Source organism: Cydia strobilella, chromosome Z (genome assembly GCF_947568885.1).
Source record: "Cydia strobilella chromosome Z, ilCydStro3.1, whole genome shotgun sequence".
Classification (NCBI taxonomy): Eukaryota; Metazoa; Arthropoda; class Insecta; order Lepidoptera; family Tortricidae; genus Cydia; species Cydia strobilella.
Genome location: NC_086068.1, coordinates 57,194,234 through 57,221,930, shown reverse-complemented (window position 1 = coordinate 57,221,930; position 27,697 = coordinate 57,194,234). Strand labels below are relative to the sequence as shown.

Sequence of the window (27,697 nt, the reverse complement as noted above, 5' to 3'; positions counted from 1 at the left end):
GCACAATATCGCCTCGTGTGTAATGACCAACTTAGCACACTTGTATCATAATGTACTATTATTTAACAGATTAGGGCCCGAGCCCGAAATAATCATCTGAGATCATTCATACTATCAAAGATAGATATAACTCTCCTCTTTGATAATATACAGATATATATGTTGGTTTCTAAGTGACAGTTTTATATTAACCAACAGCAGTCAAAGCAGTAATTTATATCACCAATAGGAATAAAAACTACAATAGGATCTATCTAGGGCACATTCGAAGCTCTACTTGTCACACAACACAATGCCGGGGATGCGACCTTGACGATCGTAGAACCAAAACAACTTAAGTAATCCCTCTAAAGTAACGTTTTTGTGTCTTTCTATGAAGTACAGTATTTAATGTTCTTGCGCAGTTGATACTTAATTCGTGTGTTGCCACATGTGGCGTGAGGGAGATATCATCTGTTGTGATAACGAATTGACACGACTTTCGTAAAGCTCTGGTTTCCTATAGGATAGCGGTGAAGTCATAACGATAGCGGCCGTAACCCGTAAATACAGCGGTGAATGACGTCACTAGAACGTTGTCTATGATAAACAAAATCAGAGGTCAAAAATGGGGTTGGCAACTGTCCAAGGTTTGCAGAGATGGCGCCATCATAGCTTGCCCCTTTTTCTATGAGATTTGGCATCCAGGGCATTAAAAAAACAAAAAATTGACACAATTCTAGAGATTGACAGGGCAAGCTATGATGGCGCCATCTGCTAATTATTTTGACCGGCCAACACGCATTTTGTGTTCCAAGCATTTCCCTTTATAACTTTATTTTGAGCATTCATTTCCTGGCCTATTATTATTATTTTTCATTTATTTTGATACTCTAGCAGCTCTTGGAGTTGATGCGCGTTAATGTAGTAAATCAGTATAAAAAATCTTCTTTGTCTCTTAAATGTTGTTATTAATTTACTTGTTCATAAATTTTATCATTAATTGTATAATCTTAGTTTCAGTTTTAGTTTGTAATTTTAATTTACTAATGTGCATGTACCGCATGTTGTTTCTCTCAGAGCAACAATTGTGTTACCAATAAGTGGAAACTGTTCTGGCTGTTGTGTTAACTCAATTTGTTAAACTGTATGTGTGATTATTTTTCGTTTCCCTTTGCAATAAATAAATAAAAAAAAATAAAAAAATGGCGCGGTGTCCTAGAGGGCTGTGATGGAAGGAACAGAAACATTTTTGCGTTCGTAATATTACGGGATTTACGGGTGCTTTATGTTTATGACGGCACGGCTATCCTACGAAACCAGAGCATAACAATATGGATGTTGCATTTAATTTTATCGTATCAAAAGTGACGGTGACAATGATAAAAGGGCGACCATCTCAAGCCCGCTGAGCGAAGACTGCAGACATCCAAATTGAATAATGGTGTAAGTGCCACCCTGTCACGGGGCACGCCTACAATTCGTGGTTTAGATAAGGTCATGTTGGGTAACACTAACACATACATAGTTAATGTTGCACCACTTAGTATGAGAATTCCCTGCAAATTTCTCTTGCCCCAATGATTCTCTTACCCTATACGTATTACCATCATAAACTACAGTAGCCATATTTTTTCAGGTACACATGGGGTGTCGACATTGTTTGCGACATCATTTCGGAAATGGCAAAAGACGGTGTCTTCCCACTTGTCCCCGCTGGGCACAGATGGGTATAGATGCTTTCATATGAATCATTCTAATCTGTCCTCACCTCATATATATGTAATAAGGGATATTAATGCAATTTTCTGCCACCAGAGTGCAGCACTAGCCTTTTTAGTAAACCATAGAGTAACTTATACATACTGTACCTTTAATAGGTTTTTGACAAGTTTTCAGAGATAATAAAATATGACATTGATGTACCAAGGCGGTTTGTTTACAGAGGACCTACCGGGAAACGCGAATCCGAAATTTCGCTATCTGCCTCTTTATCGCTCGAATATGCAAGTGACAGAAATATACGAAATACGAAATATGGATGGTATAGAAAGGATGCCAATCTCTTATGGCAGAATCGTTGCAAAAGTGACCGCTTTCAGCTTTAAATAATAGTTCCTAATCTCTCCGGTAGCGCTAGTTAGGCTCTGGGACATGAGTATAACATGAACCATATAAGGCAACAAATAACCCGACCAAATTAAATAGGTTGTTTTTGGTAGTATTTCGGTGTATGGTGGCGCCGCCTAATTACTGTTTTTTGATGGACACTTTTCATACATAGAGATTTGGCTCCTTTATATAGTCTCCATGTAACGAAATTTCGATTTTCTTATTCCACGATAGACCCTCAGACTTTGGTAGTGGCGCAACCTACGCAGAGTTACGCGTAATATTCCCTATTATGGCAGCAGTCACAAATAGAAATCAACCCAAAAGACAGTCATAGAAATAAAACAACAAATTAAAGCAAAACGTTTATTAGAGCAGAATAAGGCGGCCTAAAGCCCCAAATACATTATACATTAATTTAATTTCAAGCATTTTAATTTTATTATAATAAATAGATTCCATGAATACAAACATCAACGCTAACATAGTAAGTGCGTATTGAAGACGTGCACAACATCTCTGGGCGGTACTGTAACACGGCTTGGGCTTGGGTCCCATTATATCAAAGACAATTCAGTTATAGAGACTGCCAATACGCTCCTTCACAATATGTAGTGTCAGATTCTTTAGTAGTTTGGTGCTGGTGACAGCTTTAATATCAGTAATGAAATGATAACTAGCACCGGTATCAAGGTATAATGAAAACTGCAGTAAAAGGAACACATTACATCGTTAATAATATTAACGATTAACGTTAATAATTTCATCGTTATAATTATAATCGTCTAACTGTCCCTTCAAGTCATTGTCGTATTGATTAAAATATTCATCAGTTAACTAAATCGACTTTTATAGCCTTACACTTGAAGGGTTCGTGATCCGACCATTATTGAACGTAATTTAGAGAAAAACATACAACTAAAAACAATCATTACTGAAATTGAAACCTTTAAGGTCACAGCACACTAGCGTCTCCCGAGCTAGCGTCTAGTCAACTTTATGGTTGGTGCTCGACGCAACGTTGACGCGAACGCGACGCCATTTTCCATAGCGCTGACCAGAAAGAAAAGACACTAGTGTCGAGTCGCCCTTTGATGCGTTCAGATTTCACGAAAATGCTATTAGCGCGCCGCACGCCAGTACTCATTACACGCGAACGTTTTCAATGTTTTTTTTTTCTAGTTATATTTCCATTACACCACGTCCTTTTAACGGGGTCCCTTTTTTTGACATAATTATTGAAAGTCATAATGTAATGATTGTCATATTATCATTAGTCATAATTCTGAAACCGTTAACTTTTCAGAATTTTCCTCAGGTTATCCTATAGGTAGGTTAGGTTAGGTTTGTTTGGCAATCCTGAAAAGTTACGCGTTTCTAAGAAAAACCAAATTATGACTAACAAAAATGTGGACAAACAATACATTATGACTTAAAACTACATGGGAAACGAAAGAGACCCCTTTAACATGTATACAGGCGTTCACTGGGACGTCCCAGCCCTATCCAGAACCGCCTGCAACGCCCTGAATCAGGGTTGCTCATTGATGAGGGCCTGCAGCCAGGCGTCCGGGTCGGGTATGTCGCCGAGCAGGCCGGCGGCGTCGCAGAACTCTGCGAAGGAGGCGCAGGGGAGGAGTTCGTCGGTGAAGGTTGTGACGATCCGCTCGGCAGCTTTGGCGTTCGCTTCGTCGTTGTTTCGGATGTATTCGGCCAGTTTGATGGACCACTGGTCAATGGTTGTAGCGTTCACGGACTGTGGGAGATAATGTTAGGTTAGTTCATGGATGTAATGTTGCATACAAGAAAATCATTTCAGTAAGTTTTTAAAATAATGTAAACAATATAAAGCTTTTGGGGGTTATATGATTGAACTAGATACACAGCTATAATGCTCGTACCGCCATAGGTAAGAGAAGAATTGCCGTTTTAGGCCCGTGCAATAGAATTGTATGGGTTTATTATAATCAGTAATAGGCGGTTTAGTTGCAACCGATAACTGTATAATCCGCATATAATGACATCGAAGGGAAATGACAAACACGTCATACTAAGCGGATGTCATATAAAACATAGTTGATTAACTTATTTTTGTAATTTTTTCCAAATTAATCTCAAATACCTTTGTGACAGATGAGTTTTATGAATCTTGTACTAGTCATCACTTGTCACAACTTACACGCCACACACGCACTAAACGTCCTCACATGGAAAGACGTGGGGACGGCCACGAAAACTAGCGAATGTGTCAGTATAACCGGACATAATTTTATAAAAATAGGATTTATTAGGTCATAGTAAGCGTTTTCTCACTATACGCGAAGTCATTTTATCCGACTGTCACAAAGAATTTTATATGAAAACAAAACTTCGCACAGTAACTACGTCATAGTAAGCGGTTGGTCGGTATAAGCGGAGTCATAATAAACGGATTTTAGAGATATTTAAAATATACCGCGGGCTTAAAGGCGTATTTATATTACTATTTTCAACTTGATGTACCGCGGTGTTCATCCAGAACACTGATTATAATATTGTTTAACTTCGTCTGTTTTTGCCAAATCAATTTTTGCCGAATTTTAGTCATCTTTAAGCATTATTCAATAACGATTACTTCTGCCATATACAGCACAACCGAACTTTGAACCCATGACTTTGACCACCACGCACAATTAAAGGTAAACCGTCTATTTCAAAACACATCTTAGACTTTACTTCAAATTAGCAAATCTCGATTTCCCAGTATGAAGGGGAAAGTGAATTTTAACAGGTAGAATAGGGATGATGACACATGTTGAATTTTATAACAAAATCTAGTAACATAGATAGCAAATGAGTAATTTATCATAATAATGTAGATATTAAAATATTATATGGAAATCATACAAAAATACAGGACTTAAAAGTTTCAAAAATTAAGTAATTTTTCAACTTCCAAAAAGGAAAAAAGTAAGGGTACCATTCGTTACATTTTATCCAAAAAAAGATTGTACAGCAACTATATACATAAACGCAATATTTCACCGACAAAAACTCAATTTTCTTATTTTGTCCATACATTCAAAATGGGCTCTCAGTGAACTTGACGTCACGTTCACTTATCGTTTTCTTAGAAGCGTTTCACGAGTGAAGTACGACTGTCGGACTTTGACTATCATTTCTGTCTTTTGTATTGCTTTAATGCAACGGGTCCCATATAGACATTTGATCCTAAAAATAAACCTGATCGATTGATACCATCAATGAAAATTTGTCATATAGCCTATCCATAGCCTTAGATCGACGTAATCTACTTTTATTTCTGGAAATGAGCCACTTGAAGAGAGGGGAAATGACACAAAAAATCTCATAAGAGTCACAAGCACCATATTCCCGCGAGAGTTAGCAGATTGAGAGATAATTTCATTCAATTGCTGATATTCAATGGCATATCACTGTTAAGTAATCCGCAAAGCATGAGCGGGTGCTTTGACGGCCAAGGCCGAGACGATTGCATAACGCACGAAGACAGTTCCCCGTGTCAATGCCACTTCGTGAGACAGGTGAACATACATATATCACTTTCTTAACCTTGTATAGTATTGTAATTTTGTTATAATGTCAGCTTTATAGCTTATAGAATAGGGTTCACTTTATAATAGTAATTTGTAAGGGTTGTGTAAGTGAGGAGTGTTGTATTCGGGACTATTATTCATATGTGACAGAGGTTATATCGGCTTATTCATAATATCGCTGTATTGTAAGCTCGGATCTAGTAAGAGTTTAACTACATATACAGTACCGGCCAATAATATATCACCTTTGAGTGTTTTTGTATGAGCTGGTATAGAGTAAACAATATAGGTTAGTTTGTAGATTGCATAATTTACTAGTCCTTTATAGAAATATATGATGAATATTGCAATGAAATACTGTGAATTACAATAGGATACTCAGCATATTACAAAAAAATCTCTAGTAAAAAAATGAAGTTAACAATACATTAAAAAAAACCTCTATGAAAAAACCATTACATGAGACCAATTTTTCTCATCGCCCAGGTGGAAGGCACTCACAAATATATAGAAAAAGTTATACCGTAAAAACATGGAGGTGATATATTATTGGCCGGTACTGTATCTCACTTGTTCTATAATTAAATATATTAAAACAGGTCACTTACGTATTTGAAGTCGAAAATTAAAATTAAAATATGTTCTGTAATTTTTAGTACGTTACCAGCTGTTCTCATACTAAATAATTTATTTATTCATATAATATAAGGTGCTAACAAATTAGTTACCAATATTTTTACAGCTGATAGTATTCGGCTCATGGAGTATATGAAACATGGTTTTATTATGTTTTTTTGTAGAAAAATTGAAAACAAATTTGCTACGTAAAACGCCTTGTTCATGAGATAATTAAATGAGACCTCATTGAACAAATTCTATACTCTGATTTGTAATAAGATTCCAAAAAACTAACCTCACTCGGATCCTTTTTCTTTCGTAATAATGGAAAATATGTAAAGAAGTAAACTCAAATTTCCCTTTTGCATACTCTAGCATTTAAAATAAATATAGATGTATCCTTTTAGCTTTGTTTAGTTTCTTAAAACATACGGAAAAGAGAAAAAGTGAGGTTAGTTTTTTGGAATCTAATTTCAAATTCAGTTAAATGCAAATGGTGATTATTTTTAGATAGAATTATAATTTATTATAGAGAGATAGATTTATTATAGAGAATTATAAGTAGTCGTCGTCAGTTAGGGTTGCTTTTACTCTTTTCGTTAATTCGCTCACCCGCTCCGTGCACTCATGCGAGCTAGCGCCTCCAGCGGACGCCCTAAGACGTGTAGAAATTGAAAAGCGCCTAGAGCATAGACATAGTATATACAAGTAGTTATAGACGCGCCACCTAGCGACCGGGGGTAAGAGAAAGAATATTCATATAAAATTTGGGCAGCATAGGATTTTTTTCTCTTTCTCTGTTATAAATTTCGGTATTTCGCCATCGCCTCCTACCTATGATGCCACCCGGTCGGTGATAAGGCCAAAGCATGGCACTATTTTCTCTTTCCTCTTATATGAATCGCAATAAGACTATCTTTGTCTATCAAAGAGTGTCAGGCCCTTGGCCTAGAGCGATGCGTTCGTCACGGCTGACAAGTAAGATTCACAGCGCAGCCAGATAGCGTTGCGCACTTAGTTGGATTCGGTATCGGTCTGTCTACTAAGAGCTTAACAGTTTGTGTGGGAAGTCTGCAGGTCACATTTTGTTGTAAGCTAAATATTTTACGAGGGTCACATGTGTAGGCTTGAGAGAGTTAGATATCGCTCATGTTGATATAGACTATTTCACAAGTAATATTAAGAGTATTTGGATCGTTTTAAACGTAATATAAACAAATATTATGGTTCAATTGCTACAATGAAAGCAAAGATAGATATAACTCCGTAATAGATGGATACAGTCTAAGGAAAAAAAAATTGATTCTCGTTCAGAGGGCGCTACTAGTTTTGGCTTACTGTCGTATAGATGGCGTTGACGGTTTCGTTTGTTATTTAACAATTTTAACGCATATCAGTGAAAGAACATGGGTCAAAATCATAAAAATAATTAATGCAAATAAAAAAAATCATTTATCTATATTTAAATACATTTTATCGTATATTTACAAATCTTCATTTTTAGTTTTAAAGTGTGTCGACAGATGACAGTGAATTTACTGGGGTTACAAAATTTATTATGACAGTACCGCTCTAGTATAAGTTACTCTATGATGAAAGCTATATCGTATTGCGTCAATGTTTTTTTCACGAGTAATGGATTTTTCTCTGAAGCCATCCATAACCGAACATTGAAATCTAAAACATTTTGGGATCCGAATATTTTAGCACGCCCTTAATTCGGAAAAAATTTATTCGTTCAGAATTCAAAGTGGATGCCTACTTTGAATTCTGAGAGCTGCAAAGTAGATTTTTAACTGCGGCGATACCGGTCCTGATACTAACTGACGATGACAGCGGATCTATAATCTATGAGGCCAAAGGTATGGCGCCATCGTACGAGTAAATTTACTCTGACTACAAAATTTACTTTGACAATACGCCTCTATACCAAATAGGGTAGTTGACATTTTTTATTAATGGTATCAGCCGATCAGGTTTGTTTTGAGGATCAAATGTCTGTATCGGACCCATTGTCTTAAAGCAATACTAGTCACAAATGATGGTCAAAGCTTGGCCACCCGCACTTTACTGACGAAACGCTTCTAACAAAATGGCAGCACATCGTGACGTCACTGTGTCACTTTGGTCAGAAGCCGCTTTGTTTAGAAGCCGCTATTTTGTCGGTGAAATATTGCGTTTATGTATATTGTTGCTATACAATTTTTTTTTAATAAAATGTAAGGAATCGAATTACCGTTATTTTTTTCCTATTTAAACGTTAAAAAAAGTTTATTTTTTTCAAAACTGAGGTCTTGTATTTTTTTATTTTATATATTTTTTAAGTTTCCAAATGATTGTTACAAATTGCTGATTTTCTATCTATATAACTAGATTCAGTTATAAAATGCAACATGTGTCAGCAACCCTATTCTGTGGTAAAAAAAAAAAATTTAAACTGTTTATTTTTATAAAAAAGCACATGTAATATTTAACTTAACTACTAATCTTAAATTAAAAAGATATTTTGAGTTAAGGAGTCTTATCTTATATTCAATATTTATACATATAATTTTTTTCTAGGTCATATATTAAATTAAGCGATTTCGGTAGACTGGCCTCTTATTTTAATTAAGTATTTTTTAATAATATTTCTTGCTTGTTTACTCGTTCGTCCTTCTATAAGTGTTAATAATTCCTCTGAAAATCTATTCAAGGTACTCGGTAAGATGTACTTCCACACTCTTTGCCCGTATACATTGGTGTTACAGTACCTTAAACATGGTGTTGTAGAGGTGGTCGATGAGCGCCACGAAGAGCGCGTAGGGCTTGTAGTCGGCCCAGGGGCGGGGCGCGCGGTGCTTGAACGCTATCGCTCGCAGCGCGGGCCCGCCCGGCGCCACGGCGCGCACGTGGCCGATCACCAGCAGGCGTTTCAGAGTGTCGATCTTGTGCGCTTTCCATCTGTTGGGATAAAGGTTTGGTTAGTGAAAGCAAAGATAACTCCGTAATAGATGGATACAGTCTAAGGAAAAAATGTGCCTCGAAAATCAAGAAAATTTGATTCTCGTTCAGAGGGCGCTACTAGCTTTGGCCTACTGTCGTATAGATGGCGTTGACGGTTTCGTCTGTTATTTAACAATTTTAACGCATATCAGTGAAATAACATGGGTCAAAATCATAAAAATAATTAATGCAAATATTTTTTTTTTATCCATATTTAAATACATTTTATCGTATTTTTATAAACCTTCATTTTTAGTTTTAAAGTGTGTCGACGGCAGTGAATTTACTGGGGTTACAAAATTTACTATGGCAGTACCGCTCTAGTATAAGTTACTCTATGGTGAAAGTTAATAGGCTAGATGACAAATTTTCATTAATGGTATCAATCGATCAGGTTTATTTTTAGGATCAAATGTTTATATGGGACCCATTACATTAAAGCAATACAAAAGTCAGAAATGATAGTCAAAGTCCGACAGTCGTACTTCACTCGCGAAATGCTCCTAACAAAACGATAAGTGAACGTGACGTCAATTTCATTGAGAGCCCATTTTGAATGTATGGACAAAATAAGAATATTGCGTTTTTCTCGGTGAAATATTGCATTTATGTATATAGTTGCTGTACAATCTTGCTTTGGACAAAATGTAAGAAATCGAATGGTACTCTTAATTTTTTTTTTTTTTATTACAAAAAGGCAAGCACGACCGCAATCTCACCTGATGGTAAGTGCCGATGCAGTCTAGGATGGATCATGCTTACCTAAAAGATGTCTATTCACTCTTGATTTAAAAAGATGAGAAGTTGTAAAATTACTTAAATTTTGAGGCTTTCAAGTCCTGTATTTTTGTATGATTTCCATATATTATTTTAATATCTACATAATTGTAATAAATTACTCATTTGCTATCTATGTTACTAGATTTTGTTAAAATTTGTGTAAAATTCAACATGTGTCATCATCCCTATTATAGCATCAGCCGGGCTAGCACATGATTGGCGCGAGAGTATCTGGCCGCGACATAGAGTACCCGTCTTCCTTTAATTGATACAGTTAGTAAAAGACGGGTAGTCTATCTCGCGGCGAGATACTGTCGCGTCAATCATGTGCTCGGCCTACAGGCGTGGCTAAATGATGTACCGCTAATGTTGTAACACTAAAGCCAGGGGCGGCTTCGTATGTAAGGCGCACAATATCGCCCGACATCACCCGACGTCGCTGGCGACAGTGGCGACACATATCGTGGGGCATTTGTCGCCTAGTCTATCCCTGGCTTAAGGGTCCCTGGCAAGCTCGGTTCTCCATGCAAACGTAGTCACGCTCTCATTTAAAAACGACTAGCTAGTTTGCTCTGAAACTTTGTACTTAGATAAGGTATATCTATATCTTTAATTCGTTTATGTAGCTTCAGATACCATAGTTTAAAAAATACAGCCAATTTAATTTTTTCATACAAAACTTGTTTTTGCTCTATTTAATTTGTTTTATAAACTGAAGCTATATAAACTAATTACGGACCTTATACCCCGTCATTGTATTTGCAAAGTTTCATTAATCATTACAATCCAACACGTAGTTTTAAAAGGAGAATGAAACTCAGTTTGTATAGGAAGGTGAAATTCGGCCGAGCTTGCCGGGGACTCTTAAGAGACGGTTGCACCAAACTTTTAAGCGTCGACCACAACCAGACATATCGTAACCCAGTATTTTTTTTTTATGAAAACAATCATCTCAGTCGATTGAGGCGATGACTCGTAAAATTGTAAATTAAACAACTGTACCGATATTCTGAACCTAAATATATAATTGAGATTGTGGCAACACTGATATATGGTGCATTCCAAGAGAATGTCCCTTACGAAACGCCGTTCTTCTAATAGTTCTGAAAAGGCTGAGAAAATGATGTCGGGTCTGGTAATAATTTCACGACTTTGCTAACAGATTGGTCCTTTTTTTTTTAACGTTGGGGAAATGCGTTTACGCATGCCACCTGATCCGGGGGAATCAGGAGGGATGACGGACTAACCAGAAGACTACCGTCTAAAACCACCAACGAGCGCCGAATCCGCCTTAGATGGGGTGCCGCAGGGTCGCTATCAGCATTCAACCGCATGCGCCCCGGCGGGAAACAGATTGGTCCTAATTTCTGGTATATTAACTCACTTGACGAGCGGGTACACGAGCAGGATCTGCGTGGCGTAGTAGAGCGGGCCGTCGGCGTCGTGCGCGGAGGACAGCAGGCGCGCCGCCGCCCACGCCAGCGACGTCTCCAGTGCTGCTACCTCACGGGCTACCAGTCGCGACCTGTGTAAATAATGATATGTCTTACATAACGTAATAAATACGAAAGAGAAAATCGGGATCAATCGGATTAGAAAGGAGGTACGTAAGAGGACCAAGACCGGTGACATAGTCCCGAGAATTGCTAGACTTAAGTAGCAGTGGACCATAGACGTTACATAAACGTCACATAAAATGGACTTTTACTTTTTTTTTGTAAAACCTAGTTTTTACAAAGTGTTACTTGTCACTTTTTGACATCTATCAATAAGGATACTTAAGACTACGTCCCATAGTGGGAACATCGCCATCAAAAATTTGTTTAGCACTATGTAACAAAAAAACTTGTTTCTTTTAAATTGGTATTAACTCTGAAACTAGGCGAATTACAGGAAAGATTATAGGACATTTTAGTCTTTAAATATGATCAGGTTTTACGCTGTTAAAATTATTCGGTTTCCTCATGTTGGACACTGTGGTCCGTGTATAAATAAATGTGAAGTCCCTAATGCCAATTAACAACTGTCACGAGAATTAGCCTCATGCATGAAGTTTATATTTGAACGAAATATGTTTTATTCGGATGTTTGTTACCGTTATATCATGTTACAAATGCATTTCCGTTTTTAAATTACCATTTAATTACTTAAAATTATAAATAAAAAGTACAAAAATTTGCCCACGAAAAGCTAGTGAGCGAAACGCTCGAAATGCCACGTGACGTCACGCGTTTGACAGATTATTGTCATTAGTAGCAAACGTCAGTTGGGCCGCCCAACGTGTGACGTCATCACGCTCTGTCGAATTCGCGCCAAAAATTATGAGCGTCTCAACCGCTCAAAAATTTTCAACATTTTAAATATTTTTTAATAAAATATTGTTAAGGTTTACAAAAGTATTTTTATCATTTACGGTGTTCCAACGATATAAATTATGAATCCAAAAATAAAAATAAATTCATGCATGGAGCTAATTCCGGCGTCAGGTGATGACGTACGTGTTGACCACGTAGAGGGCCATGTGCAGCAGCGCGGGCACGAGCTGCATGTTGGACAGCGGGCCGCCGCCGCCGGTGTCGTCGTGGAACGTGCGCCCGCGCGCGAACCGCCACAGCAGCAGCTTCAGGTCGTGGATGGTGCAGGTGTGGCTAATGTCCCGGTGACCGGTGCATTCCTGCGTAATAAATAACGGTGTTTTAACATTTTGGACGCCAATGACCGATATATATTATTTTTTAGTTTATTTAGAACACAAACAGTCACATATACAAATGGATTTGAAGTACAAATGTACTAAACATACTTAAGCAACAGACCTGAAGGTTCATTATTAAGTACATAATGTTAACATACAGACTGAACAGCAGAGATAAAAAAGAAGATCAAAGAAAAACATGAGCCATACCTACCTAGGTAGGTAGGACAACCGGAAAGTTACATTTATACATTTACTTATTTATATTTATATTCAATACTTGAAATGTACTTGACATAATGCGGGATTTACATTACGAAATTAGTAAAACTACTGTCACGACATTAATTTCATGCCACTAATTTCGTAATGTAAATCCCGCTTAACGGCACCGCAGGTCCAAAGCCAAAGACAGTTTAATCGGTCACAGACCACAGAGCAACATAGACCTACGTGCATGTGCATAAAGTTCAATTTCAGTTTTGACACTTCGGTGACGTGGCGTCCGAGTGACAGCTTGTGTGTTTGACACGGCGTGAAAATGTGTTGCATAATATTGAGAGATAACTATGTAGGTATTTAAGCCTATAAGTGAATGCAAGTTGACTGTGTCAAATATTTCGATTGATCACTTTTTGATGGTTTCAATGAGATAGGGATAGTTCATTTTAGGGTTCCGTACCCAAAAGGGGTAAAAACGGGAACCTATTACTAAGACTCCGCTATCCGTCCGTCTGTCACCAGGCTGTATCTCATGAACCGTGATAGCTAGACAGTTGAAATTTTCACAGATGATGTATTTCTGTTGCCGCTATAACAACAAATACTGAAAACAGAATAAAATAAATATTTAAGTGGGGCTCCCATACAACAAACGTGATTTTTTGTCGTTTTTTGCGTAACCGTACCATTACGCCCTTCGTGGAGTCCGACTCGCACTAGGCCAGTTTTTTCCAATAAATGCAACCCTTGGAGGCATGAAGTATCAATATTGATACTGAAACAAGACTTTGTTACGACTTAAGACATTGATAAGACGATATAAATTCTTAATCTGAAGTGAATTTGGTTGTCCGTTTGGTTGTTTTAGTATGAGTATTGATACTTCATACATCAAACTACAAGTAGGTCTTAAACTGTAATTGTTCTGACCTGAAGATATGTTGTGTGCCTCGCGAGGCAGCTGGCGAAGGCGGACTCGGGCACGTGCGGCCCCCACAGCGGCAGCAGCCCGTTGCAGCGTGTCGACGCGTTCTGCAGCGCCGCGCTCTCCCACTCGTCCCTGCTTCGGTGGTAACAAAGAGGTTATAATAAGATAGCGGTACTGTCATAGTAAATTTTGTAACCACTGTAAATTCACTTCCATCTATCGACACCTTAAAACTAAAAATGAAGATTTATAAAAATACGATAAAATGTATTTAAATATGGATAAATGATTTTTTTTATTTGCATTAATTATTTTGATGATTTTGACCCATGTTCTTTCACTGATATGCGTTAAAATTGTTAAATAACAAACGAAACCGTCAACGCCATCTATACGACAGTAGGCCAAAGCTAGTAGCGCCCTCTGATCGAGAATTTTCTTGATTTTCGAGGCACGTTTTTTCCTTAGACTGTATCCATCTATTACGGAGTTATATCTATCTTTGCTTAAAGGAAACATTCTTTTATTTTTTTAAAGAAACAAAACTGCGTTCAAAGATTTTTTTAAATTCGCTTTTAAATTCCAAAAGATAAACAACATCTATTTTATTCTACTAGTCGATACAGTTATTGTCAATGATAACGTTTCTCCGAAAAAACATTAGGTCTTACACTCGTCTGTCGTACAAAATATCCATAAAATCGAATATTTAGTACTCATATTTTGACAAAAAAAATAACCTATTATTTTTTCCAACCTGTATATGAAAAAGTTAAAATTTAAATTGGGAAAATTTTGTACGGCGTGCCCAAAAATTACTGCACAAGCACGGTACCTGGCGCGGGCGAGCCGCACGGCCGCCATGTGGCACTCGACGTGCACGATGTTGTAGTGCGACACGGTGGTATAGCCCAGCGTCTTGCGCGCGCGCACCTCGAACTCTTCCACCGGACAGCGCTTCGTGAATGTGTAGATGCCCAACACCTGCCATGAAAACAAAATGTAAACTTCTGTAAAAATAATTTTAGACGAAATCTTCTCTGCCGTCAGTACTTATTTTGTTTTTGAGATATAGTTCGTCAAAGGACTGTCTCATTTCAAACATAGACAGAGATAATCATACTATCTTTGTCTTACACTAGTACTAGCACCCAAATGAAAAGGATGAGATAGCTTTTTTTTGTTCTTATTTACTGACAATGGTTTGAGCAACTATATTAATATTAAAACCTAGTTATTTATTCTTTTGTACGAATTATTTTGGCAAAGGTCGGGCGGGTTGTGGGCATATATGCCACCGATGTGGAATTAAAAATAGCGAACATATGTATCTCCATCAAACGCCACTACATTTTTAAGTTTGATATTTATGCGTGGAGACATGATACGTTTACCTATTGATATTATCGCTACCACTTTCTTGTGAATCTTTGTGATGCAAAACGTATGTTTCGTAACGTAACGTAAAGTCATCACCATCATCATCATCATATACTTAAGAGTAAGTCTCTTGTCGGTGGAGCAATTTCCATGTTTCGCGTAAAGTCATAACCCGTTATTTTGAAACCCTAACAGACTTATTACACAAGGTCTGGCGCAAGCGCAGGCGCAGCAGTGAAGGGTTTTTTAACAAATTCCGCACAGCAGCACGGGATCTACTAGCAGCTGAGCAACCACTGACCTTGGTGGGCTGGTACTTGTAGCCCTCGCGGCAGATGCAGCACACGGCGCCCGCCTCCTCCGCCAGGTCGGCGATCTGCTGCGTCAGCGAGCACTGCGCGGTGACCTGCCCGCGCTCGTTGCTGCGCATGCCGAGCGCGCCCAGCTGCCGCTCGCGCACCGCCATCGCGAGACGCTTCTTCTCCTGTAGGTACACTTAGAATTAGCCCCGTGAGGTATGTCGTCTAACGCATAAGGTCTAATACCTTAAATGATCAAAATAATATATATTATGTAACAACAAGATTCCATTTTAGCCTTAATAAATATAGATTTTGAAAAGTAAAGGCTAGTGTGGATCATTGGTACGTCAAAATGCACATTCATAAGGGTCAACTGAGATGGATGCTCGAGCGGCGGCGAACAGCGGGGCGTCAAACAAATGCAAACACATGCGAATGGCGTCAGTTCAACTCACGCAACGCTGCTCGCCCCGCCGAACGTGCCGCTGGTCGCTCGCCACTAAAGCGGTACACTAAAAATCACAGTCTCCGTTCTTTTCAAAGGACTATGCGTCAAAATGGTCCTAAAATCAACAGTCGAGTTATCTCATTTAATAGGTTTTTTTATCTACTATATTTCATTATATGGACACCAGGTTAAATTACATTGCAGAACTGAAACAGTGGAAAAAATCAAGTTTTAATCGAGAAATGCGCACATACTGGTTCCTTCCATCGGTCAAACCATTCGCCGCGCTCGCCCGGCGGTGCGCAAACATCTACCCTGCAGCAATTCATTTACTTCCTTGGACTATATTGCCTAGGTAATAAGGATGACGATATTGACTTAAATACAAATATCTCAGTTCTGCAATGGAATTCCGCTCGGTACCTTTATGAAGTACCTTTCTAATGACCTAAGTCTCATCTCTGTTGGTTTTTGGACCAGACTCCATACAAAGTTGGCCATGGTCCTTGTTCTGGTTCTAAATGATAATACTAATTTCGTACCTGGCGGGTGAACTCGCGCGCCTCCTGCACCTTGGCGGCGCACTGCGGCTGCGACTTGAGCGCCTCGAGCAGGTTCTCGGCGAGCGAGCCGACGTGCTCGCCGGACGACACCTGCTCCAGCCGGTGGACTATCGGGATCACTTTCTCGCACACCAGCATCTGTCATAGACATAGTATATACAAGTAGTTATAGACGCGCCACCGAGCGGCCGGGGGTAAGGGAAAGAATATTCATATAAAATTGGGGCAGCAAAGGATTTTTTCTCTTTCACTTATAAATTTCGGTATTTCGCCATCCCGGTCGGTGATAAGGACAAAGCATGGCACTATTTTCTCTTTCCTCTTATAGGAATCGCAAAAAGACTATCTTTCTCTATCAAAGGTCCTTGAGCATCTGATGACAAAGTTTAGTACGGATTATAAAATTGTGGCTACAATCGCAGGGAATATAGTGTCCACAGCGCGAGTCGTACGCTGTGTCAAATAAGTTTTATATTTACTGGCTCATTTACGCTAGTTTGAACAGGATGTAAAAATTCAGTAGGCTGTTATAATTTTTAAAAGTTAGAAAAGGCAAATCATCATCATCATCATCATGTCAGCCGATAGACGTCCACTGCTGGGCATAGGCCTCCCCCAAGGCTCGCCACTCCGACCGATCCTGTATTATCCTTGTATTCTTGGAAAATATCAAAACATCAGCGAACACGTCTATAATATCTCACCACAATATATTCCAAAGCATCTCTCACAACTCCCAGCGATATCAGGCAAATAAGTGGCGTTAATTCTTCAATCAAATTATGAGGCTTAGTACGATTCCCAACGAACGGGCGGAGTTGACGCGCATTTCACATTTGTACGGCCATGAACCGGTCGGTTCCTCGCGGACACGGACGCGGACGGCTCCGGTCGGACTCCATCGCTTCTGCCATACATAATGTATAGGCACATTCAAAATGCGAGCGGCGCGGCTCGACTCCCCGGGAATCGTACATTAAAGATCATATTTTGTGAATGGTATTTTAAAATGATCGTTTTATCTCACCTGGGTAGGCTCGTGGTCGGCCGCAAGTCCGGTTAGGAAGCGAAGGATGTATCTGAGCGCAGGTCGACTGATGAACTCCTTCAGCTCGTCTGAGTCGTTGCAAACTAGTGTCGGTTTCACGCATGGAGCGTTTTTCTGTAACAAAATGATAATTATTTACCATGAGATGGTCGATGGATTGTCAAACGTCAACTTTCTACACGAATTTGTCTGTACACATCTTATATGAAAAATTCTTTGTATGAAAAATATCAAAACATCATCGAACACGTCTATAATATCTCACCACAATATATTCCAAAGCGTCCCTCACAACTCCCAGCGATATCAGATAGTCCTTGAGCGTTCCTCCAATAGAATTCCTCTCTATATTAGCACATAGCACACAGAACAGTTCCATACGGAACTCTTCCTCAGTCAGTTGTTCACCGTCGAGTTTGTCGAAGACAAAGACCGGTTTGAAGTGTTCGACGAGCATGGCCATCTTGAGGTCGTTGCCGTATACGAGCGCAGCTAGTACTCGCGTCAGATGGCCAAGGGCTACGGAGTTGCTGCGGATCCCTGTGACAAAATGGAAAATGTAGTCGGTTGGTATTCATGTGATTTGAACTAGTGACCAAAGGAGGCCAATTTCATTAGTACTTGTTGATGTTAGAACGATCATGTCATTTTTTTATAATTTTCCCGTGCTTCCCGCTCGTGCCAATACATGTAGGAACAAATGTGTCGATTAACTTCACTCGGGTAAATCCATTCGACCCACTTAGGAAATATCTACTATCTACTCTATTACCTTTTCTTAATACCAAAATCGCAAAATTTGACAGTTGGATTTACCCGAGTTTGAAGTTAAGCGACTCAAATACGAATAATAACAAAATGACATCTTAAGTATGAAATTTTAAGTTTGAATTTGCCCAAAAATCATATTGAACAACTATTTGTAGCTTTCCAGCACAGAAGGGTCCTTATGCTTCAAGTGCAAGAAGTTCCTTTTTATATGAAATTCCAATGGAAATTCTAATAGAAAGGTATTTATTGCACATGAAGCATAAGGACTCTTCTCCAATGGAAAGCTACATTTTTACGGGACTACCCGAACTACTACCGAAACAATGAATGACTGACTGAAACCATGTGGTCAGTTGATAATGTATGAAAATAATAGTTGCGAGGATTATTTTACCTGGATTGTCCGTGCAGTTTAGCAGTGCCTGCACGTACTCCGGTCCGCCGAATGTCAGCGAGAACTGCAGGAAAGACTCCAGGCTCTCGCTCGCCGCCACAGACAGAATACGCTCCATTATCTGCGAGAGGTAACGTTTAATCATTTAAAAAAACAATAGTGAATGTAATTGTTTTTTTTTTGGATATGCACTTTTTTTCGAAACAACACAATTTATAGATTTTTGCTATCATGTAGAGTGTGTTTATGCTAACTGCACCGGTTTTGCAGGGACAGAGTGTGATAATTTATTTATAAGCGCGTAGGAATTGAACGTTAACGATACCTCCAACAGCTGGTAGACAAGCAACGCGCGCGGCAAGTCCTTCTCCTCATCGGCGGCTAACTGCAACGCGTGCAGCAGCACGGGCAGCGCGCGCGTGCTCGCAAGCGTCAGCACGCACACGCAGCGCCGCACGCGCGCGCATAGCCCTAGCAATCGTAGTAGAGTTGAGCAGAGAGAGCGCGCGGCGCCTACTCGCTGAATGGCTGCAAGGCGTTGCAGCATCACTTCTAAGCCGCCTGGAAACACAGCAAACATCAGATTCCACGATTCAGCCCAGGGATGCGTCTGTGGCAGTCTTTGCCGGTCAACAATTTCAAACGCAACGGTTTTCGCACGTTCAAGACTGTTTTTTTATTTATTTAATTTAGCCGATGGAATTTGCGCTGCGTTGCTGCGTGCGTATATTTATGTGAGCAACTTCATTCGACGCGATTTATCACAACCCACCCTCAATATTTAAAAAATATTGTTGACTGACGTCAGTGAAATAAATTCTCAATATTTATGCTGTAAACAAAATGATTAAAAAATGGCGGTTAACGGACCTACCATATCGCTGTAGAGGGGATGACAGTGGAAGCAAGTTTTTAGTGTTGCCAGTATAAGAATTTAAAAATCTTAATAAAAAATCTTTAAAAAATCGTGCAAGGCTGATGCGTGGGGGCGTAACTACAATATGTAAACAATAAATCGCAAAGAATGAAGTTGCGAAATATAATCCGTCACAGACCACAGAGCAACATAAACCTACGTGCATGTGCATAGTTCAATTTCAGTATTGACACTTCGGTGACATGGCGTCCGAGTGACAGCTTTTGTGTTTGAACAAGTTTGGAAACATATCAAATTATTTTATTAAATATTTTGATTTGCGTTCATATAGTCGAGAAATTGGGACGGGTACCGCAGTGGCCAGGTGGCCTAGCCGCGGTAGCTAAAAGACGCCGGTTCAAATTCGGCCTTCATCACTGGAGGGCTTTGTCACTTTTCCTTTAATATATGACATCTATTACAGTTTATAAGCTTTTGTGTTTGACACGGCGTCGAAAAGGTTAACTAATCATCAGTGGACCGCTTTTACTTCGCAATAAGGTTTACGAATAATACGTACCGCAGTCAGCCAACACGTTCGCCATCCTGTAGACCTGTTCATCGTCCACTGTCTCCGCGTTAGTCTGAGAGAGCGTCTCCACGAATTCTTCCGTGGCGTCGCCTAGCAGTCCTCGCATTCGGTAGACGACGCGCATCGCGTCGACTCCCTCGCCCGATGTACACCACACCTGGACGGATCAAATAACATTGGATATATCCAATCCTACCCTAATCCTATCCTTCTTTTAAAACTTGAATCTTGAAGCTTAAAACTCTATTATCTACCTCTAATATCTATATATATTTTAAGAACAAGCATTTAAGTCTCAAATACAACGCTTAAATTTTAAGACAAACTCAAAGAAACTACAACCGTGAGTCAAACTCTGCAAGATGTATGTGTATAAATCATACCAAAGAGGATATAATAGGATAGAGCGGTACTGTCATAGTAAATTTTGTAGCCACAGTAAATTCACTGCCATATATCGACACACGACTAAAACTAAAAATGAAGATGTATAAAAATATCATAAAATATATTTATATATGGATCTATCTCTATCTATCTCGATTGGCATGTTGGCTACGCACCCAGATGTCGAAATTAAACATCCCGTTTTTCCGATTCCGAACTTGGTTCTATTGGAAAAAAAAATGAGGGTTGCCTAACATACTCGTATGGCCCTGTAGATATCAGTTGCCCTTACCTTCTTATAGACCTCCTTGACAGGCAGATCAAGGGACATGATCTTGTTGCAGACAAGCAGCTCCATGCCGTTGTCGTCTTCCAGCAGCGCCACCAGCTCGCAGTCTGTGCAGATCTTGTTCTTCACGTCTCGCATGAGCGGACCCATGCCGGGCTCCAGGCAAGAGTACGGGTTGCCTAACATCCGGCCCTGCACATGTTAGAAGGATATTAGAAACGCAATATGGATGAATATTTTACGCGTGGTATTATGCACCCTAGTCTAAAACCTGTAATGTAAATCGAACTTTAAGTATCCATAATGACGTTGAGGAGATTCACTGGTCTGATGGAGTCTATCTGATGGGTGCTTTTGTATTTTGGACCCTGTCTTAGCACACAGAGACGTTATTCCCTTGACAGTTACCTGTTAGAAGTCCTCTTGCTGCGGATCCTTCTCCAGCGTGAGAAAGAACTTCCCGACGTCGTTCTCCTCAGGGTACATGATGGAGCAGAGCCTCTCGAAAATGAAGACGGGGGTGCGGTAGTCGTGGATCGGGTAGTGTTGTATTTTGAACGCTGTATCTAGCACACAGAGACGTTATTCCCTCGATAGTTACCTGTAAGAAGTCCTCTTGCTGCGGATCCTTCTCCAGCGTGAGGAAGAACTCCCCGACGTCGTTCTCCTCAGGGTAGATGATGGAGCAGAGCCTCTCGAAGATGAAGACGGGGGTGCGGTAGTCTTGAAGTGGGTATTTTTGTACGGTCTCAATGCAGACCGCCATGAATTCTGCCGTCTCTGTTTCTGTGCCTGGAGGGAAATGGTAAGGTTAGTTAGGGTTCATCCATTAATTACGTCACACGAATTTCGAGGTTTTTAGTCCTTGTCACACTTGGTCACATTTGGAAAACCCCTCCCCCCCTGGTGTGACGTCACATTTTGTCAATGAAAACGGCAAATAGAATTGAGTATTATAAATTTTTTATCAAAATATTTTTTACAAAAGAAATGTTAGTAATTTTATAACCCAAAAAAGATTCAAGAAAGAAAATTAAACGATTAAAAACGGTTATCATTCCAAAATCTTGTTATAAACTGTACAGCGAATAAAATAATTTGAATAAGTTACAGACGTCACAAAGTTTGTGACTCTCCCCTCCCCCTTGTCACAACATGTCACATTTTCGTGACCCCCCCCCCCCCCCTAAACGTGTGGTGTAATTAATGGATGACCCCTTACTTGTTTATGATACTAATGACAATGATCTAATGTGTACAATGTTTAAAACACCCATTCTAAACAAGCCTACCTTTAACAAGGTAGTTTGCTTGATTCACAGTCATCAGAAAAACTTATATACGACAATATACTGAAATAACACTCCACACTATCAACATAAGTGAACCCTATATGTACGCAATAAGGTATATGTTTAGTGAGTAAACATTACCCGTGGTCATCTCCTCGAGCAGCTCGAGCAGCTTCTCCTGCGTGTCGTCGGTGAGCCTGGTGCGCTGCACGACCAGCCGCCGCAGCGACAGGTAGCCGCCGAGCACGGCGCCCACCAGCCGGCCCTTGTACGTGCGCCGCGCGCCCGCCTCCTCCAGGAACATCGCTAGGAGCTCGGTGAGGCGCTTTAGCGCGTAACCTGTGCAGAGACAGATGCATGTTTACCCTCTAATTGAACTTTAATCTTTACCTAACCGATACTATTAAAACGAATCCAAATACACCTAAAAATTCGTGTACAACAGGCAATTTTACAATATTTGCGAAAGGATCGCTAACTTTTAACTTTCTTTTTCTACTCGTAAAAACAATTGCTTCATAAGTCAGAAACGCGCATGTGACACCCTTCATATAGCAACCCTACGAAAACCACTTAGCGTTGCTTGTTAGTCTCCATTGGCTACGGTGGTCAAAATCGAGAAAAAAACTGTCTTAAAATTGAATTTAGCAAGGAGCAGGTACCAGGGCCTCATGAGTTACGAGGTGTCGTTGACCAACCCGCCGGGGGCGCCGAGCCCGGCGGCCGGGGCATCGGTATGAACTGTATGAAGGTATCGCGGGCCGCGGCAGCTCGCGTATCTTAGCTGTATACTTTTGGTTTGTTTACCTATATGATTCTACTAGTTGAAAGTATTATTTTTTTGTCTCGTAGAAAAAGTATTGTATACAATAGTGATATAATCAAGCTTTTCAATCTCGTACCTTAACTTAAGCAACTCAGCAAGCTTCGTTGCTTAAACACGGTACTCGACTGAAAAGCTCTCTATTATATCACGATTGTATAAAATACTATTTCGAAAAAGCACATTCAGTGCGTGAGCGTACGGTGGCGGATTAGCTACGTGGCAAAAGTAGCAAATGCCACGGGCCCCGCGCGTTTTGGGGCCCAGCGCACCTACGCATTGTGGCCGTAAAAAACCTAAGTTTTATTTCGATCACTTCGTCCGATAAAATTAAAACAATTTATGGGCCCCATTATTTACTACAGGCCCCGCGCTGGCTTAATCCGGCACTGTGAACGTATCGCGAAAGACGCGCTAATGACCATCAAATTTGCTAATTTTGAAGGCCAACTGTTAACAAACACGGTTACAACTTACATATCGCCGATATACTTACTCAATCTCGTATCTGCAACACTCATTTGATGACAAAAACACCCGTATTCCGAATGAAAGAAAAGCGACATTTCCATCAAATGATTGTTGCAGATATGAGGTTGAGTAAGTATAGCGACGATATGCATAATCAAAGATAGATATAATTCCGTAATAGATGGATACAGTCTAAGGAAAAAACGTGCCTCGAAAATCACGAAAATTTGACTCTCGATCAGATGGCGCCACTAGTTTTGGCCTACACTCGTATAGAGGGCGTTGACTGTTTCGTTTGTTATTTATAATTTTAACGCATACCAGTGAAAGAACATGGGTCAAAATCATATAAAAAATAATTAATGCAAATAAAAAAAATATTAATCCATATTTAAATACATTTTAACGTATTTTTTTAAATCTTCATTTTTAGTTTTAAAGTATGTCGATAGATGGCAGTGAATTTACAGTGGTTACAAAATTTACTATGACAGTACCGCTCTATCTTATTATATCCTCATTGGCATAATTTAGAAAAAGCATGTGATCGTGATACTGATTGGCAACAGAGCTCGTAAAAATCTGCCATTTTATGTCAGTCTATGGCGACTATTTGATAGAGAACAAGGATAGAAAAAGTTTAGAAAATTTAGAACCGTCATGTGCGTCGTCAGCGTCAGCGTTGTTAGGTTAGACTTTCGATAATCTTCTTTGGCAAATGATTGTAGCCCACCGCTTGATGACAACGGGCGGCAGTGCACTGACCTTGAGCCAAGTCGGACGTGAGCGTGGTCTCCTCGAGCCGGTGCAGCTGGTCGATCTCCTTGGTCATAAGGTCCGCGATTTGCTGCAGCACACCACGCAGCGCGAGGAACTGCTTCCACGGCGCTTCGGATGCCAGACCTGAGAATACGGTGTGAATGTTAGAAACATGTTTAGAAACAGGCAGTTATTCGACCTACACGTAATGGCCGATTGCTATCTTCTTTCTCGACGCCAGTCGGAAGGTTGTCATTTGGTCAAGTCACTTTAAGAACTGTTCTAAGCGGGGGCTAGAGTAAGGTGGGTAAACATACTTTGGTATAGTTGTAGGAACTGCTCACTGGCCTCGCCAGCGACACCGACTTCTGGCAGGAAACTGGTCAGCAGGATCAGTACCTGTGATAAGGTTCGTATAAAAAATAAAATAATATAAAATAATTTATATTTATTTGAAGATTAATATTTAACACTAGACTACTTAGCTGGATATCAAGTTACTCTTTGGAATTTTTCTTAGTAACGCCTTAGTAAAAATACCGTTAGGGATAACGCAGAACCTTGTGGAACTCCTTTCGTATACTACGGCTCGTATGAGTTTGCCGGACCAGAAACTGGTGATCTATTTGCACAACCCCTCTGGCAGTAAGTCGGTAAAGACTTCGACAGGAGATTCCTATGCCTGAAGGACCTTAACTATGACACTCACAGCCTTGCTGCGCTCGTAAGAGTCGCACAGCGACTTGACCATCTGGCAGGCGGTGTCGCGCGCGATGCGAGAGCTCGGGTCGAACATGACGGGCCGCAGCCACCCGCCGTCCTCCAGGGACAGGGGCCGCATGCCGTGCGAGAGCAACATCTACAGAAACAAAATAAATTATTCATGTAATATACATCGCACGGGTGCAATGCTGATGTATTATACATATAAGATGATTTCACTTGTTGATATGGATTGGAACAAAGAATAACTTCATGTGTTGCTTTGTGTAAACAAAGATTTATTATTTTATAATACACGGTTTAATTTTAACCCACTGTTGTGTATGTACTAATACTAACAATACCGACCTGTAAACGAAGAAACGACATTTAAATCACATTTACAAACGGGTCTATCGCGAATTTCGTGCGGGCGCTTTTCGTGGGGTAGTCACACAAATCTCTGTTTTGACATTTTGCTGGGACGTCAGTTAGACGCGACCACGACCAGTGAAACCTGTGTCGAAACGTCGGTAAATAAAGGTAACAAAATAAATTCGCGATAGACCGGAATTAGATTCATGGTCAGTACATAGTCTATAAAACGAACCATTAAACCGTACTGAGAATTTCAAGTATTTTTGATATTTGAAAATCTAAGAATAGTTTTGTAAACCATGCATCGCTTTCCTGACGACGGATCGACTCGAAATCCAGTCACATTATTATCATCTTGCGATTGCTGCAACAAATGAATGAAACGTTTACCTTTTCCCTCCAGCGAGCCACGTATTTGTGCGCGATGTAAGTGGCGCGCGGCGGAGACTGAGCGGTCTCGGCGGGCGGCGCGACTAGCCGCTGCCATTCCTTGTGCGTGACGTCGCCGGCCAGCCAGCCGGCCAGGTCCACGACCACGCTGCCGGTCGACGCGGCGAGGGCGCCCGTCGAGGCCGACACCGACACGGAAGCGGTCTCCGGCTATTCAAAGTGAAATAGTTATTTACGATACAAGTGCGGAAAATAGGAAATTCGAAACGAGTGGCGATAAATTAAAACACGACCGCAGGGAGTGTTTTAAATCGACACGAGTAGCGAATTACCTATTCGCACGTGTGTCGTACAACGTTTTACAGTACATATGCCCCTTTAAATTTTCGACATATGCACGAAAAGTGCTCTTTTCCGCACTAATGCGAAAAAGTAGCACCATATGTACTGTAAAATAGTTTTGATAGTGGTCTTGTCTCTCTTATCCTTACACCTCGGCCACTAGACGCACGCTCTAAACGTGCGCGCTCTACGCTGACACCGACCGCTTATCTTTGTTATCTTATAACCAATGTATGGCGGATGGCGGTCGGTGGCAGCGCGCACGCATGAGCGTGTATTCCGTGGCCCTCAATTTAGAAACTTAGAAAATAACGCACTGGAAAAAATTTCAAATAACGAAGTGGACCAAATGTATCCAGAAACAAAAAAACATATACGCATAGATATTTTTTCCTTTGTAATTTGACAAGTTAGCTATATTTCTGAGTTGCTATGAGTACCTTAGCCTCCTTGGGATCAGCATGGCCGTTGGCGGACACGACAGGCGGCACGGGCGCCATAAGCTGCTGCATGTAGCGCAAGCAGGGGAGCGCGACTTGCTGCATGGCAAATTGATGCGCTATGACAAAAATAATATACATTAATTGGCCGGAACCATTAAATTTAGCTAAACATACATGGGGGTGAAATTGCTGTTATCACTGGCCTTCGACCTAGGTCCGTGGCCTTCGTTTGATCCATACTGACAGCGACACCGGTTTTAGCGCTAAGTATTTCTCTATCATGAGATTTTGTTAGTATTTCCATTACATTGTTATTTTACACTTCTGTATGTGTCTGTTTAGGATCCTGCACATATCTATGAGTATAAATTTTATCGATCACGATTATAACGATTGATTGCTCTATACAAGACATGCTGAATTCAGCAATGTTTCAATGATGTCTAGGTTACTAAAAATGGAGATAAATTTTGTTATAATTTTGTTTCTCCAAAATTGGCCTAGTGAATTGAAACCTTATGTGAAACTAGGGTATATAAAGTGATCTTACAGTTGGGTGACGACGTGTTGATGCCCGGTATGCCGGCCAGCGCCTCCGGCTTCAGGATGACACTGGCGGCGGACGGCAGCCCGGCGACCTCGGTGAGCTGCGGGCAACACCACACCCACAGGCGGACCACGCAGCGGAGGCGGACCTCCCAGCATTCTACGCCGTCTTGGACCTTCACGAGGGAGCCTAGGAGCAGGACTAGCGGACGGACCTGAAATTATGAAATAAGTTACAATGTGGCCAAGGAAAACAGTACCTAGGCAAAGGCGCTGAGATTTAATAAACTAACTCTCCAATACACTTCGTTCGCATCAAAGATAGATATAACTCCGTAATAGATGGATACAGTCTAAGGAAAAAACGTGCCTCGAAAATCACGAAAATTTGATTCTCGATCAGATGGCGCCACTAGTTTTGGCCAACTCTCGTATAGAGGGCGTTGACTGTCTCGTTTGTTATTTATAATTTAAACGCATACCAGTGAAAGAACATGGGTCAAAATCATATAAAAATAATGAATGCAAATAAAAAAATCATTTATCCATATTTAAATACATTTTACCGTATTTTTATAAATCTTCATTTTTAGTTTTAAAGTGTGTCGACAGATGGCAGTGAATTTACCGGGGTTACAAAATTTACTA

The 27,697-nt window shown here is 40.2% G+C and overlaps 1 protein-coding gene across 1 annotated transcript in view; it reads right to left on the bottom strand.

The window, feature by feature from the left end:
* Positions 1-2,443: 2,443 nt before the first annotated feature.
* LOC134755145 (protein purity of essence) overlaps positions 2,444-27,697 on the bottom strand; it is a 151,034-nt gene continuing 125,780 nt past the window's right edge. Inside the window, exons 74-95 of the mRNA XM_063691624.1 lie at positions 27,054-27,264; positions 26,501-26,619; positions 25,719-25,928; positions 24,958-25,107; positions 24,566-24,647; positions 24,255-24,392; positions 22,337-22,534; positions 21,505-21,695; positions 20,907-21,095; positions 20,216-20,384; positions 19,105-19,340; positions 18,780-18,900; positions 17,880-18,154; positions 17,594-17,728; positions 16,546-16,704; positions 15,555-15,737; positions 14,709-14,857; positions 13,876-14,005; positions 12,527-12,702; positions 11,413-11,553; positions 9,017-9,206; positions 2,444-3,847 (exon numbers count right to left, since the gene is read on the bottom strand). Of these exons, the coding sequence (XP_063547694.1) occupies positions 3,623-3,847; positions 9,017-9,206; positions 11,413-11,553; positions 12,527-12,702; positions 13,876-14,005; positions 14,709-14,857; positions 15,555-15,737; positions 16,546-16,704; positions 17,594-17,728; positions 17,880-18,154; positions 18,780-18,900; positions 19,105-19,340; positions 20,216-20,384; positions 20,907-21,095; positions 21,505-21,695; positions 22,337-22,534; positions 24,255-24,392; positions 24,566-24,647; positions 24,958-25,107; positions 25,719-25,928; positions 26,501-26,619; positions 27,054-27,264 (3,777 nt within the window). The 3' untranslated portion in view covers positions 2,444-3,622. The remainder of the gene's footprint in view (positions 3,848-9,016; positions 9,207-11,412; positions 11,554-12,526; positions 12,703-13,875; positions 14,006-14,708; positions 14,858-15,554; positions 15,738-16,545; positions 16,705-17,593; positions 17,729-17,879; positions 18,155-18,779; positions 18,901-19,104; positions 19,341-20,215; positions 20,385-20,906; positions 21,096-21,504; positions 21,696-22,336; positions 22,535-24,254; positions 24,393-24,565; positions 24,648-24,957; positions 25,108-25,718; positions 25,929-26,500; positions 26,620-27,053; positions 27,265-27,697) is intronic.